The 14,710-nt window shown below is 36.1% G+C and overlaps 1 protein-coding gene across 1 annotated transcript in view; it reads left to right on the top strand.

Annotated features, from left to right (window-relative positions):
- The window catches only part of ERP44 (endoplasmic reticulum protein 44), a 92,808-nt gene that overhangs the window by 33,420 nt on the left and 44,678 nt on the right, over positions 1-14,710 (top strand). The window contains exons 2-4 of the mRNA XM_028108648.2: positions 2,074-2,146; positions 4,305-4,344; positions 8,772-8,887. Of these exons, the coding sequence (XP_027964449.2) occupies positions 2,074-2,146; positions 4,305-4,344; positions 8,772-8,887 (229 nt within the window). The remainder of the gene's footprint in view (positions 1-2,073; positions 2,147-4,304; positions 4,345-8,771; positions 8,888-14,710) is intronic.

Raw genomic sequence — 14,710 nt, 5'->3', positions numbered from 1 at the left:
CTCCTCAAGGTAGAGCATGCCTTATGCATTTGTGCCCTCAGTACCTAGTAGATGCTCCATAAATGATTGTCAAGTTATTTAACGACTTGACTTTGATAATGACCAACTTTGTTGCTTTATGGTAATATTTTTGCATCACCTTGAATTTTTCAACACAATTCACTCTAAAATCTTGTATCAATATAATTGGCTTTGTTAAAAACAAAACAACAGGCCCAAGATGGAATTACTTATGCTAAGCCCCATGTTACCAAACTAAGACTTACTACAGTTTTGACTCTCCTAATAAGAAGTGGAATTTCAAACCAGTCAACTGGGAAATGCCTGGTCCGCACTAGTTTGGTAATATGACCTCTGCCATCCCCAAAAGGAAAGTGACTTTGCAATAACTAACCCACATTTTTTTTTTTTTTTGCCTAGTAAAACTTCCTTTTTCCTTCTCTCTTCTGCCTTTCATTTTATACAGGTCCTTGGAGCTCCTTTTCTCTCTGTTAGATTGGATGCCGCCTGATTCAAAGTGATTTTTGCTCAAATGAACTCTTAAAATTTTTAATATGCCTCAGTTTATCTTTCAGCAGGTTGCACAGTTCTCAAGAGCTGGTCATACACTGGTGAGGGAAGGATCTGTTCATTGAGATATGGATAGTGAGGGAATAATGACTAATGAGGGAATCTCATCTTTCCAGTTAATGTTTCGGGTGTTAAAATAATGAAATTAGTCACATGTCAAATATTCCGAGATTTTTAACTTACCTAGTTTACGTGTAGCAGAGTATAATTTATTGGTTGCTAGCAGAAATAATAGTGCACTATTGGCTGCACGAGTATAGGAACTTGAAAATAAGACTAGTGCTATTTGGCTTTTTCTAAGAAAATAATAAATTAATAGGAATATTTCAGATAGCTGGGCTTGTTTACATGCCAGCATCAACATGGCTCTTTATACCGTTCAGAAATTGAATTGTTGGTGAAGTAGACACTTTTTGAGTTGTAACAGTTGTGACTAAAGTGTCTATGAAATGAGGGGGGGCACATGGGTCTTCAGTCTTCAGTCCCTTAGGGCCTGACTTAGTTGTCACTCATAGCCACCGTTCAGTGAATGGATTTCCGTTAACACACAGGGTGTTAAAGGTGGGGCCTAAAAATAAAATTCAGTAAGTATTACTTTTTAAACGAAGTGAACTGTTGCTAGTTTAGTTTATCTTTTCTTTATTTTGCAGATGGCAAACTAATATTTTCTTTGATAAACTTGAACTTTGGGTTCAATGTTTTGGAAGTAGAAAATTTGTATTCTCTTTTTAAGAGCCTCTCGCTTAACACATTGTTATTACCAGTACGTGAGATGAGGCACGAAAGGTTTTTGGTTCACAACTTGAAGTCTTTCTTGGATTCTTCTCTTTATTATTTTGTTTTATCTTAGAAACATGGTAGGGATAGAGTCAGCAGACGTAGCTTTCGTTTTATATTCTTTTCAAATTGATAATAACCCAGTAAATTTTTTCTTATTGCACCATAAAGTTGTTGCAATATTAATTTAAAAGAATTAATCAATTCTTAATTTCTTAATTGTTTAGAAACAATCACTTTTGTGTATTTGGAAATATAGGGAGTTTTATTTGACGAGTTTCTAGGCTTAGAAATTAGTACTTCTGGGGCGTGTGAGCGGCTCAGTGGGTTAAGCATTTGCCTTTGGCTCAGGTCATGATCCCAGGGTCTTGTGATCAAGCCTGCCCATCCCCCCCCCCCTTGGGCTCCCTGCTCAGAGGGTGTCTGCTTCTCCCTACCCCTTCCCTCTGCCTGCTGCTCCCCCTGCTTGTGCTCTCGCTCTCACTCTTTCCCTGTGTCAAATAAATAAATAAAATCTTAAAAAAAAAAAAGTTCTTCTGTTTTGTTGATCTAGTGAAAGGTTAGAATAATAATAAAGATAATAAAAATTAGAACCAATTGATGGGTGATTTTGTAAATAAGTGGAACCAACTTTATTAAAAATTTTCATTTTCTTTTTATTAGACTTTCTGCATTATTTGCCTTTTATGAAAACATTTATTAATTTCTCATTTTTAAAATTTCCAGGTAACCTGGGTTTTTACTCCTGTAACAACTGAAATAACAAGTCTTGATACAGAGAATATAGATGACATTTTAAGTAAGTACCTTGATATTTTAAAGTATGCTTCTTTATAAAGAGCCAGTTTATATACAAAAACAAAGTTAAATCTCAATTATTAGAACAGTTGAGGAGCTGGCATTCTGATTAGCTTCATGGTTTCCTGAATTAACAAAGCACTTTTGGTTTTGATTTTTAGTAAAATTTCTTAAACTGTGTAAGTCTCTTTTCCTGTGTTACAAATAAACTTTCAGTCTTGTTACATTTCTTTGCCTTGTCATAACTACCACTGTTATAAAGTATTTTGCTAGAGCTTACTTAGAGGCCAGCAGTTCCCACTGTGTGATACTTAACGTTCATGATCTTAGGACACAGTTTAGAAATATTTTGTCTTTTTTAACTTTTAACTAATTTACCAACTCTGATCTCTTTTATTGTCATTGGTTCAGTTAAGTTAAATAAGTGTTTTACTGAATGCTTTGTTTGCTGACAGTGCGATTGTGGTTACAGTTACCTTTGGGGGGAAACATTTCTGTTTTTTAAAAGTAGTAGAGGGAAGGTGAAAACAGGGTTGATAGAAAATCGTAATTTAGGAGATTTAAGAAAATGTACAATGAATGCATAAACGATTTCTTTCTTCTTTTTTTAAAGCACTCCATTGCATCCACTGATGTAAGCAGAACTAAACCAAAAATAATAAAAGTAAAAGGAGTTATTCATTGAACATCATATACTGTTTTGTGTTCTTGGAATTGGTTTTAAACGCTAAAAAGTCTATCCCATATTATGGGATCTCTTTAGAGCAGTGGTTCTATAACCTTTAGCATGCATGACTCACCTGGAGGACTTATTAATATCCGTCCTGCTAGGCCTGGTTCCAAGGTTTTAATAGAAACTGCTAGACCCCACCTGAGAATTTGCATTTCTGTAAGTTTCTCCATGCTGCTGGTGTTTCTGGTCCAGGGAGTACAGTTTGTGAACCACTGCTTCAGAGTGAAGAAGAAGTGGATAAAAAGTGCTTTGAAGGTAAAAAAGGAAGAAGAGAATTGGAACTCACAAATCATTCTTTCATTTTTCAAATTCTAGAATATCTTTGTGTTTTATTTTTGTGAGTACTTGAGTTTAGTTTCTCTGTATGAAGTTTAGGCAAAAGGAACAAATGTATCTTCCTCATGACTTCACATCCTGGTATGCAAATGATACTGCTATTTTTGCAACAAGAAGAGCTGTTTAATGGATAGGAACCAGAAAATGTGCATGTTATGCAACATGATGAGTTGTAGATTACTTGTTGCAACTAGTGAGGCATCTGAACTTTAGAAATGGATTAGTTACACAGGTCTCTTCTGTGAAATAGAATTTTCTTGCAGAGCCAATTCTCAGTTATTCATGTATATGGGAGATCAAAATTATTAAGGGGCATCTGGGTTCCTTAGTCAGTTGAACATCTGGCTCTTGATTTCAGCTCGGGTAATGATCTTTGGGTCGTGAGATCAAGCCCTGCTTTGGGGCTCGCTTAAGATTCTTTCTCTCCTGCTCCCTCTACCCCCCATCCCTGCTCACACTCTCTCTTTTAAGGGGGGGGAGAGGATTATTCAAATCCAGATCATTCCACTTCACTTTTTTTTAAATTTTATTTTATTATGTTATGTTAGTCATCTTACATTACATCATTAGTTTTTGATGTAGTGTTCCATGATTCATTGTTTGCGTGTAACACCCGGTGCTCCATGCAATACGTGCCATCCTTAATACCCATCACCTGGCTAACGCATCCCCCCACCACCCTCCCCTCTAGAGTTCCACTTCACTTTTAATGAGAGTAGGCTATTTAGTAGTTTTTTTCCCTTTCATTTATTTATTTATTTATTAACATATAATATATTTTTTGCTATTTAGAAGTTTTAAATGAGAGTAGGCTATTTAGTAGTTTACTTTCCTGATCTGGATTTGATTCCCCTTTTGTTTTATATTCATGCAGTGAAGGTATAAAGATGGAGGATATCGAGAAAAGGATTAGGGATTCTCGCAGGTTATATAACCTGTCCATGACTCTGTGTATGGGTTTCTGAGTTAGAGTAACTTAATTGTTATTGTGTGTTTTTAGCAGGCCTTTACATAAATAGGAAAAAGATCATGATGAAAACCATCTCTTTGATTATAACATAGATTGTTTGGTTTTGTTTTTCAATTTCAGACAATGCTGATGTTGCTTTAGTAAATTTTTATGCTGACTGGTAAGTAATAATCTTATTTTTGTTTTTTGCAGTGGGGGTGAAGTTGTATCATTTAGTCTTTTTTCTTTTATCTTGCTACATGTGAATTTTTCTTTGCTAGAAAGGGTGAAGGGGAAGCCTTTTTCTTACGTGAGACAATATTCCATATATAACGTCAATTAAGGTTCAATCACAAAGGGAGCAGCTTAATTTCATGATCATTTATATTTTAAGAGAAAAATATATGATTTCATTATCCCACATCTTAAAAGCAGCAACAAAAACTCAAATCCATCCTCTCTCCCCCCAACGCATCTCTCTCTGTTTCTCTCTCTCTCTCTCACACATACACACACACACACACACACACACACACACACACACACACACACACACGTACATATTGCAATTCTGTATTTTTTCTGACTGAGGAAGTAAACAGTATTTGGAGGTGAGGATGTGGATGTGGCAAGTTTAGAAGGAAATATATTGTTGACACTTTTTAAACATGTATCTTCTACTACTTCTAGGAAGCCTTTACTCCTTCCCCTGTCTGAATCAGATTCTTGTCTTTTGTGTTCATATAGTACTGGATACCACTCTCTTTTTCTTACTACATTATTTTGTCTTTTATATTTGTGCAAACCAACATTGAGGGCAGAGATAATGTCTTACTCAGCATTCCCAGCATCTAAAACCAGGGCATAAACACGTAGTAGATGTTAAAGAATGTGACATGGGGATAGGTAGAAGAAGGGAGCTTGAGTTGGAGATAAGCTTGAAACTCTCACATTAATAATCCTTTTTCCTAGACAATCTGTATCTTATTTGACCCTTTAAGGCTCACTACCTACTAGTTGCCACCACCTACTTCAGGCCACAGTCCAATTTACCTAGATTACTGTGAAAGCTCCTAATTTATTTTCTGTGCCTCAAGTCTTATGTGTCTCCATTCTGTTTTCTATAAGCCAGAGTGGTCTACCTAAAGTGCAAACTGAATAAGGTTACACTTCATCTTAAAATCCTTAAATGGTGTTCCATTAACTTTAGGTCTGAAGTCCCTTACCTTGGCCTAGAAAGTCTCCAGTGACTTCAGACCTAAAGTTACCCTACCTCTACATCTTAATTTCTTGCCTCTCTCCACTCCCACATTCTGTTCCAGTTGTACTGAACATCTTTCAGTTTCTGTAATATTTTATACTCTTTCATCACTGGACCTTTAGTCATATTTTCTCTGCCTGGATGGGTTACTGTTCTCTCACCCATTTATTTACATACTAAAAATTTAGTCTTAACCATCTTTCAAGTCTTAGATTAGATGCCACTTCCTCCGGGTCACCTTCCTAGATCAGTATTCCTACCCTATTCCAACCCTTTTTCTATCTTTCCATAATACCACATACTTAGCTCATCAGAACACTTGTATGATGTAGTTTAATTGATGGCTACCTACCACAGTCTTAGCTTTATGAAAAGTTACCATATCTATCTTTTTTCAACATTAATCCCCAGGCATTCTGCATAGTACTTGGCAGATAAGTACATAATAGATATTTACTGAATGAATGATGTATAGATATTTAAAGAACTTAAAATGTAAATGTTGAAGATAAACAGAGAAATACACAGAGAAAAATGCCATTTCTAAAGTGTATAACCAAGGTAGCGTTTTCCAAGGTAAATTGGGTTTGTCCACATGTAACAGTAGCCACAAAATTGGGTATAAGATTACCTAGTCCGATCCACTTTAAGAGTAAAACTCAGACCCAGAGGAGTAAAGTGTCTTCCGAAGGTTACCTGACAGAGTTGTGGCAGAGTTAAATCTAGAACACAGTTCTCTTGATTGAGGGATTTTGTGTGTTGTAAGAAAGAGAAATAGAATGTGCCACTGACCTTGTTGCAAAAGCTGAATTGGAAATGTGGACTAATTGCAGTTATTTGGGAAAACATATTACCCAAAGAACACCTTGAGTTGTTCATGAATTAGTACTCTTTCATTCAACTGATAAAACTTGGGTAATTAACCATAAGACATAGATTTATACCGTGTGGCCTCAAAGGCTAGATTCTGAGTTCTGTTTGAAGTTATGAATGTGGCACAGCTTAAGGAGGAATTCTCTAATAGATGCCTAAAAATACTGTTTGCTTCAAAGAGTAATGAAACATAGTAGGTACTTAATAATGCTGTTATGTGCCAGGCTCTTTATGTACATTGTTTTTAATGCTCAGAACTACCCTGCAGGTAGGTATTATAATTTCCATTTTAGGTTGAGGAAATTGAGGCTCAGAAAGGTCATACGGCTAGTAAGTGGTGGAACTGGGATTTAAACTCAGGTATGTCTGACTCCGAAGCTTATTTCCCCCCTCCCCCCTACTAGATCATATTAATAAGTATACTAGTAAGTACCCCCAAATTGTCCCTGCAAAGACTTTTACACGTTTGGTTGATTTGTAAAGGGTAGATTCAAGCACTAGATTGGAGATTGGATTCAGATGACCCTTAACGCCCTTTTAATAGATCTATTGCTTTTGTTATGTTTTATAAATGTAACTTTCCATATGTATGGATACATGTGTATGAAGGTATGGTGATATTGCAGTTGAACTTTTATTTCATCTTTCCCAGTCACCTTCTGGTATTCACATTGATCCTATTTTAAACATGAACCTTTGCTTAAATGCTTACTGGGCAACAAACTGCACAATCCGGAAAGAAGGAGCCCCTAATATATGCCTTTACCTTGCCCTTAAGCCAGGAGCCTGTGCACTAATTCTTCACTAGGCCATGTCCTGATTCTTCAAGAAACCATTCATCAGTTCCCACTCTATGCATTCCCCTGCCCTCCAGCACCCTATTTTCAGGAATCTATAAGAAACTACAAACTTGAGGTTCCTGGGTGGCTTAGTCGGTTAAGCACCTGACTCTTGGTTTCAGCTCAGGTCACGATCTCAGCGTTGTGAGATTGAGCCACATGTTGGGCTCTGCCCTGGGCACGGAGCCCGTTTAGGATTCTCTCTCTCCCCCCGCTGTTCACGCTCCATGCTCGCTCTTTCTCTCTAAAAACAAAAACAGAAAACTATAAACTTGTGGACCTAGCATTTCCTGTTCCTCCATCCTATCAATTTAATCATTTAACAGACATATATTGAAATGCTTATTAGAATACATAGTCAAATAAGACACGGTCCCTGATGTCCACAGACCCCACCCACCTATCCCAGATGGGAGAGATTTAAGAATGCTAAAAGAGGAAAGAGCCACTTGAAAGCAAGAGATTGAAGATACAGATTGTGTCTCCTTGATATATTCTAGGACATCTCCTTAGGAAGTCAGGTGAGTGGGCTAGAGGAGGTATCTACCAAAACAAATAAGGAGGAAGGATAGTTTGCACCCTTTGCACACAGGCTTTATCAGACCTTTGCTGAATTGTACTTAATAGGTATGACCTAATCACCTGCGGATTAAAGAATTCACAGGCCTCATTTAAGTAAGTTTCTTGGTGGAAAAGGACTCTGGAAGCAAGAGTAGCGATTACGGTTGTTTGTTTCGTTTGTTACAAATACTCAGAACCTTTTTCATACAAGAATGGCTGTTCTAACCCAGCTGGCTATGTCCTGATTCTGATTCTTCTCTTTCTTATCAGGTCCCTTTAATGACCTACAACATATTTGTGAGGTAGTTGGCCTGATTAAGGGGCAGTCAGAACTGGAAGTATCAAGTTTCTGGAATATTGTGGGGTTTGTGCCCCTTTTTAAAAGTAAAAACAGAACAAACAGAAAAGACAAAAGAAACATGAATAGGAAGTCTTGTTTAGGAATTGCACATTTTTGCTCCTGAACTTAATACATTTAATATGTTCATAGATACGAAAGCCTATTTTAACCGGGGGTAAATTTTGAGGGGAACATTATATTGTATGTTATATATTCTTTTCATGCAACTTATTTAGTATACTAACTTGCCTATGAAATTTGATTGACCTAGTCAGGTCAATCAGTCTAGTATTTGCAATAAACTTACCCTGTTAAAGATTTTGTATAGTAGTCTAAAAATATGTTCATTATTTAGAGAAAGCTAATTTCTTTTATAAATGCCCAAGTCTTAGTAGTTGCAAGTCTAAGTGGAGATACATCCTAAGGGCTTATATCAGACTTGTTTCTTGGCCTCTGTGAGAGATCCTTAGCTGTGTGCTTTATAATATTGGCAATTTTCTTAAGGTGCAAAAAACAAAAATCTTTTAATTGTACAGTCTGAATTGGAATAGTCTTTGAATTCAAAATTGTCTTCATTTTCAACGAATGGCTTCCAGGTCCATGACTAAGTTAACTATGTGATCGTCTCAAAAGCTGTTTATTGTACATATACTACATATCAATGGATAATAACTGAAACAGGCTTTTATTGCTTCTGCTTTTCAGTTTTAATTGGTATCCTTCTTTGTACATAGGTGTCGTTTCAGCCAAATGTTGCATCCAATTTTTGAGGAAGCTTCTAATGTCATTAAGGAAGAATATCCAAATGAAAATCAAGTAGTGTTTGCCAGAGTTGATTGTGATCAGCACTGTAAGTATCTCAATAGGAAGTCTGGAAGAAATTGTCCCATCCCCACCACACACACACACACACACACACACACACACACACACACACACACTCACACTCTCACTCTCTCTTTCTTTTCTTTTTTAATGCTAAAAAAATGTTCTGCTTTAGATGGAAGTTCTAGTGACTTTGGTAAAATGTTAATATTTAATCTTTATGTACTTATACTACTTTGCATTTTGCCTGCAAAGTAATTTTTTAAAATATAGTAGAATTAGCATATAGGTAATAAATCATAACTAGCAATGTTTTCTGTCAAAGCAAATACCAAAATCAATAAATAAAACTGAAATAAAATTTTAGGAGAAAATGGATTTCTGTTTTAGAATCCTACAAAAATACATTTGTAGTCATTGCAGATAAAACTATCTCAGATTTTCATGTTTCTGTTATTTAAAAGATTCCACTAAAATGGGCTTAGACTGTCTTGGAGGTGTAATTAGCTGTAGTTACAGAATACAGTTATTGAGAGTGTTGAGAAACTTAGGGTAGACTCACTTACAGTCCAGCGTCTTGGATTTCACTGGTCCCAGCGGAGCTTGGTTTTCCGTGCACATGACAGATCTCGCTAACTTGAGCTAGTGAGCGTGCAGTGGTGTTTCCTCCCGGGTGCGTGCATCACACATGAACTCTCCTCTCTCATGGTCCCAGACTCGCTGTGTTTTGTAGCTCTGGTTCATTGTGTGTGAGTTGTCTCACCCATTGCAGTGTCAGTTCTTCAAAGGCAGGAACTTTCTTCTTTTTGTTTTTTTAATTCTCCCTTTTAAGTGGAGACCAAACTACTCATTAATCTTTGAATCTCATGCATCTGACAGTTTCTGGGAGACAGAGACTGCTTGTTAAAAGCTTGTTGCATTGAGTTACTGGCGAGCTCTCCATTCTGCAGATTTCTTATCCTTTGCTCCCCTGGTAATTAGAATTAGTGTGTGTGTGTGTACATTGACTTTTCATTTTAGTGATGAGAAATGGAAATAAAGTGACTTAACGAGCATCAGACAGCTTAACATCTAGTCAAACCAGAGTTAGAATTCAGATCTCCTGACCAAATACCTTCACAGACCTATTAGCTTCTTTTCTGGTCAGTTTAACAAACATTTGGGGGGATTTACTGGTATAGAAACGGCTAACAGCAAAACATTTCAGAATCTTACAAACCATAGCCCTCATTTCTGCCTGTTGGGATTCATAACTAGACGAGATGAAGGGAGCACTAAGAGGTTGTCAGTACAATCATGGGCTGCATTTTTACACTGCGCTCTGGATCTTTCCTCCCACTTTTCACTGACGGACATGGTGTTTTTGGTGTGGGCTCTCATTTCACATCTTTCTATTTTCTATGTATTTAATTAGACATTACACTACAGACAGTAGTCCCTAACTTTCACTGAATTGGAACCATAAAATCTGAAATTGTGCTGTCAAATTTATAGTCATTGGGAAGAAAAATTAACTCTTGTTGAACCATAAATATCATTTATTCTTATTTTTAACAGATTAACTTACTTTTGAGATAGATCTGACATTACTACTATTAATCAGGCTCTCTTTTTATGGGAGTAAACAGCCATAGTTCAGATGCTTTTTGATCCATGAGAGAGATCTACAAAATAAATTTTTTACTAATGAAAGTTATATCTGAGACCTTGTATATTCTCTTTAAGTATTTTATCCCTTCTGTGTAATTCTTCACTCTTTAAAAATGACATTGTGAAATCTTTATTGATGATTTATTCACATTTTCCACTCTCTTTAGAGATTATAAGACAGAGTGGCCCCTGGGTCAATCCTTAGATGCCATTTGGAATGTAGAGGTTTTGAACTGGAAGGACCTTAAGAATCCTGTGGTCTGGGGAGAAATGTCTATTAGGCAGGTGGTTCTTTGGTAGGATTTGTTTCTTTTTAAAAAGATTTATTGAGATACAATTAAGATAAACTGCACAAGTTTAAATTATACAATTTAATGTTTGACACATGTATACACCTATGAAGCCTTCACCACAATCAAGATACCAGCATATCTGTCATTCCCCAAATTGTTCGTGTTCCCCTTTGTGGTCCCTTTCTTCCCCCATCAATCTCAGGGGACCATGGAACTGCTTTTTGTCATTAGAGATTAGTTTGCATTTTCTAGGATTTTATATAAGTGGGATCATATACTGTGTTGTGTGTGTGTGTATATATGTGTGTGGTGGTGTTTTTTCACTCAGCCTGGTTATTTTGACATGGTTGCATGTATCATTCATTTTTACTACAGAGTGGCATTCCGTTGTATGGCTCTACACCACCATTAGTTTATACACTTATTGATAGTTGGATTGTTTCCAGTTTGGGGCTATTACAAATGAAACTGCTATAAACATTTAGGTACAACTCTTTGTACATATACTTTCATATTTTCTGTGAAATACCTGGGTCATAGGTTAGTTTATGTTTAACTTTTTAATAAACTGCCAAACTGCTTTCCAAAGTATTTGTACTGTTTTACATGTCTACTAGCAGAGTAGACGCATTCCAGTTGTTCCATATTCTTGCCAACACTTGGTATGGTCAGTCTATTTAATTTAACATGGCTGTTAAATTATGAACGGGTATGATAATTTCTTATTGGGTTTTGAGAGCCCTTTATATATTATGAATGTAAGTTCTTTTTCAGATGCATAATTTGTAAATATTTTCTCTCATTACAGTCTCTTAAGAGTGTCTGTCTTTTTAATTGTGGTAAAATCCACAGAACATAAAATTTGCCGTTTTTACCATTTTTAATTGTACAGTTTCGTAGATTTAAGTATATTCACATTGCTGTACAACCAGTCTCCAGAACTTCATCTTATAAAACTGAAACACTACACTTATTAAACAACTCCCCATTTCCTCCTTCCCCCAGCCCCTAGCAACCACCATTTTACTTTTTATTTTTATGAATTTGGCAACTCTAGATACCTCACATAAGTGGAATCGTACAGTATTTGTTTTGTGTCTGGCTTATTTCACTTACCATAATGTTAATGTCTTCAAGGTTCACCCGTGTTGTAGCATGTGTCTAATTTCCTTCCATTTTAAGGCTGAATAGTATTCCATTGTATGTGTAACACCACATTTTGTGTACCCATTCATCTATTGTAAGTAACACTTGGGTTACTTCCACCTCTTGGCCATTGTAAATAACACTATGAAATATCTCTTCAAGGCTTTGCTTTCAGTTCTTTTGGATATAAACCCAGAAGGAGAATTGCTGAATCATATGGTACTTAAATTTTTTAATTTTTAAGGAACCGCCATACTGTTTTCCCCAGTACCTATCTCAATTTTGCATTCCCACCAGCCATGGACAAGTTTCCAGTTTTCTCCACATCCTTGCCAACACCTGTTACTTTTCTGTTTTTGTGATCATAGCTATCCTAAAGGGTATAAAGGGCTACTTCATCCTGGTTTTGATTTGCATTTCCCTGTTTAGTAATGTTGAGCCTCTTTTCCTATGCATGTTGGCCATCTGTATATCTTCTTTAGAGAAATAATCTCTTTAAGGCCTTTCCCTGTTTTTAATCAGGTGATTTGTTGTTAAGTCATAGGAGTTCTTTATGTATTCTGGATATTAACCACTTATCAGATAAATGATTTGCAGTTATTTTCTCCCATTCTGTAGGTTGCTTTTCACTCTGTTGTTTATGTCCTTTGCACAGAAGTTTTAAATTTTGATGTCCAGTCTATCTGTTTTTACATTTGTCGCCTGTGCTTTTGGGGTCCTAGCCAGGAAATCATTGCAGATCCAATGTTCTGGAACTCTTCTACATTTTCTTCTTAGAGCATTACAGTGTAGGTTGTATGTTTAATTTTTTATCCATTTTGAGTTAATTTTTGTGTAGAGTGCAACATGAAGATCCAATTTCATTCTTTTGCATGTGGACATCCAGTTTTCCTAACACCATATGTTGAGGACACTATCCTCTCCCCATTGAATGATCTTGGTACCCTTCGTCAAAAAACATTTGACCACATGTGTGAAGGTTTGTTTCTGGGCTCTCTGTTCTGTTGCATTTGTCTGTATGTCTTTATGCCAGTACCACAACTTTTTGATGACTGTAGCTTTATAATAAGTTTTGAAATCAGGAAGTGTGAGACCGCCAGTTTTGTTTGAGAGTGCCTTAATTTGACGAAGTCCAACTTACTTATTTTAAAAATGGATTATGCTTTTGATGCTGTATCTAAGAAATCTTTGCCTCACCCAGGATCACAAAGATCTTCTGGTATGTTTGCTTTCATAAATTTCATAGTATAAAATTTTGCTCTATGATCCATCTGGAGTTAATTTTTACATGTGGCACAATGTATAAATTGGAGTTCTTTTTTGCATATAGTAATCAAACTGTTCTGATGTTATTTGTTGAAAGGACCATTCTTTCTACATTGACTTTGCGTCTCTTTCAAAATCAACTGATCATATAGGTGTGGATCTTTTTCCTACTCTGTCTATTCTGTACTGTTGATGTGTTTATCTGTGACTGATTTGTCTGTTTATACCAGTGTCACACTTTCTAGATTACTGTAGCTTTATAATAAGTCTTGAAGTCAGTAATATATAAATCTTCCAACTTGGTACTTTTTTTCAAAGTGGTTTTACTATTTTAGTTGCTTTGGATTTCTGTATGACTTTTAGAATCGGCTTGTTAATTTCTAACCAAAGTGAGGGGGAAAAGTTGCAAAGATAAAACAGAGAGTTCTCTTATAGTCCTTACCCAGTTTACCCTAATGTTGGTATATTACCTTCCCCAGGCACATTTGTTACAACTAAGAAACTAACACTGGTATATTCCTATTAGCTAAACTATAGACTTTATTCAGATTTTATCGGTGGTTCTACTCATATCCTTTTTCTGTTCCACAATCCAGGATATTGCATTTAAGTGTCAGGTCTTCTTGACATTTGATAGTTTGGAGGAGTATTGGTCAGGTATTTTGTAAAATATCCTTATTTTGGGTTTGGTGTTTTTTTCCTTAAGTCTTACACATCTTTGTGAAATCTGTCCCTAACTATTTCTTATTTTTTGGTGCTATTATAAATGGCATTGATTTTTAAATTTTAATTTCTGATTGTTCATTGCTAGAAGTACAACTGATTTTTGTATATTGATCTTACATCCTGGTTTTATGTAAATACAGTAGGATTTTCTACATAGACAATTGTGTTGTATGCAATAAAAAGTTTTACTTTTGGTGGTCTTTATATCCTTACAGTTTTCTTTTTGGCAAGTGTACCTACTTGCTGCTTTAGGATTAACTTCTCTGAGGTAGAAGATCTATATAAAGCTTTCTAGCAAAGGCAGAAGGTGCCCTCAGACTGAAGATACCATTGCCCACATATGTCTTGTTCTTATTAATTACCTTCTGGCATTGTGGCAGCCTACTCTCTCCTACCCTCTGATACTTTAGTCTGTCTGTCTTGCTTCTGATGCGCTGTGTCGCCCAGACTTTCCATCCAAAGTAAGAGTGTTATTCTTGGAAAAGTTCCTGCAAAAAGTTTCTAGTCATATCGCTGGGAAAAAACTATGTATGTAGTGTTCACTTGGATTTAGACATTCTCTTATATTATTTTCATTATCTTCACCACCCCTTGAGTCAGATAGTATTACTCATTCATCCAACAAAAAGTTTTATATACCTTTTGTCATGCAGTATGTACAGGTTCTAGACATATAGCAATGAACCAGATACACCCAGAAAGGCAAGAGCAGTAAATACACAATTGCTCGTTGCGATAACTGCTCTGAAGAGAGGTGTTGGATGGTA

Source organism: Eumetopias jubatus, unplaced genomic scaffold (genome assembly GCF_037043125.1).
Source record: "Eumetopias jubatus isolate StellerSeaLion01/CBP00866 unplaced genomic scaffold, mEumJub1_p1.0 scaffold_15, whole genome shotgun sequence".
Taxonomy (NCBI): domain Eukaryota; kingdom Metazoa; phylum Chordata; class Mammalia; order Carnivora; family Otariidae; genus Eumetopias; species Eumetopias jubatus.
The sequence above is the reverse complement of the archived record's forward strand: the minus strand, read 5'-3'. Positions and strand labels throughout refer to the sequence as shown.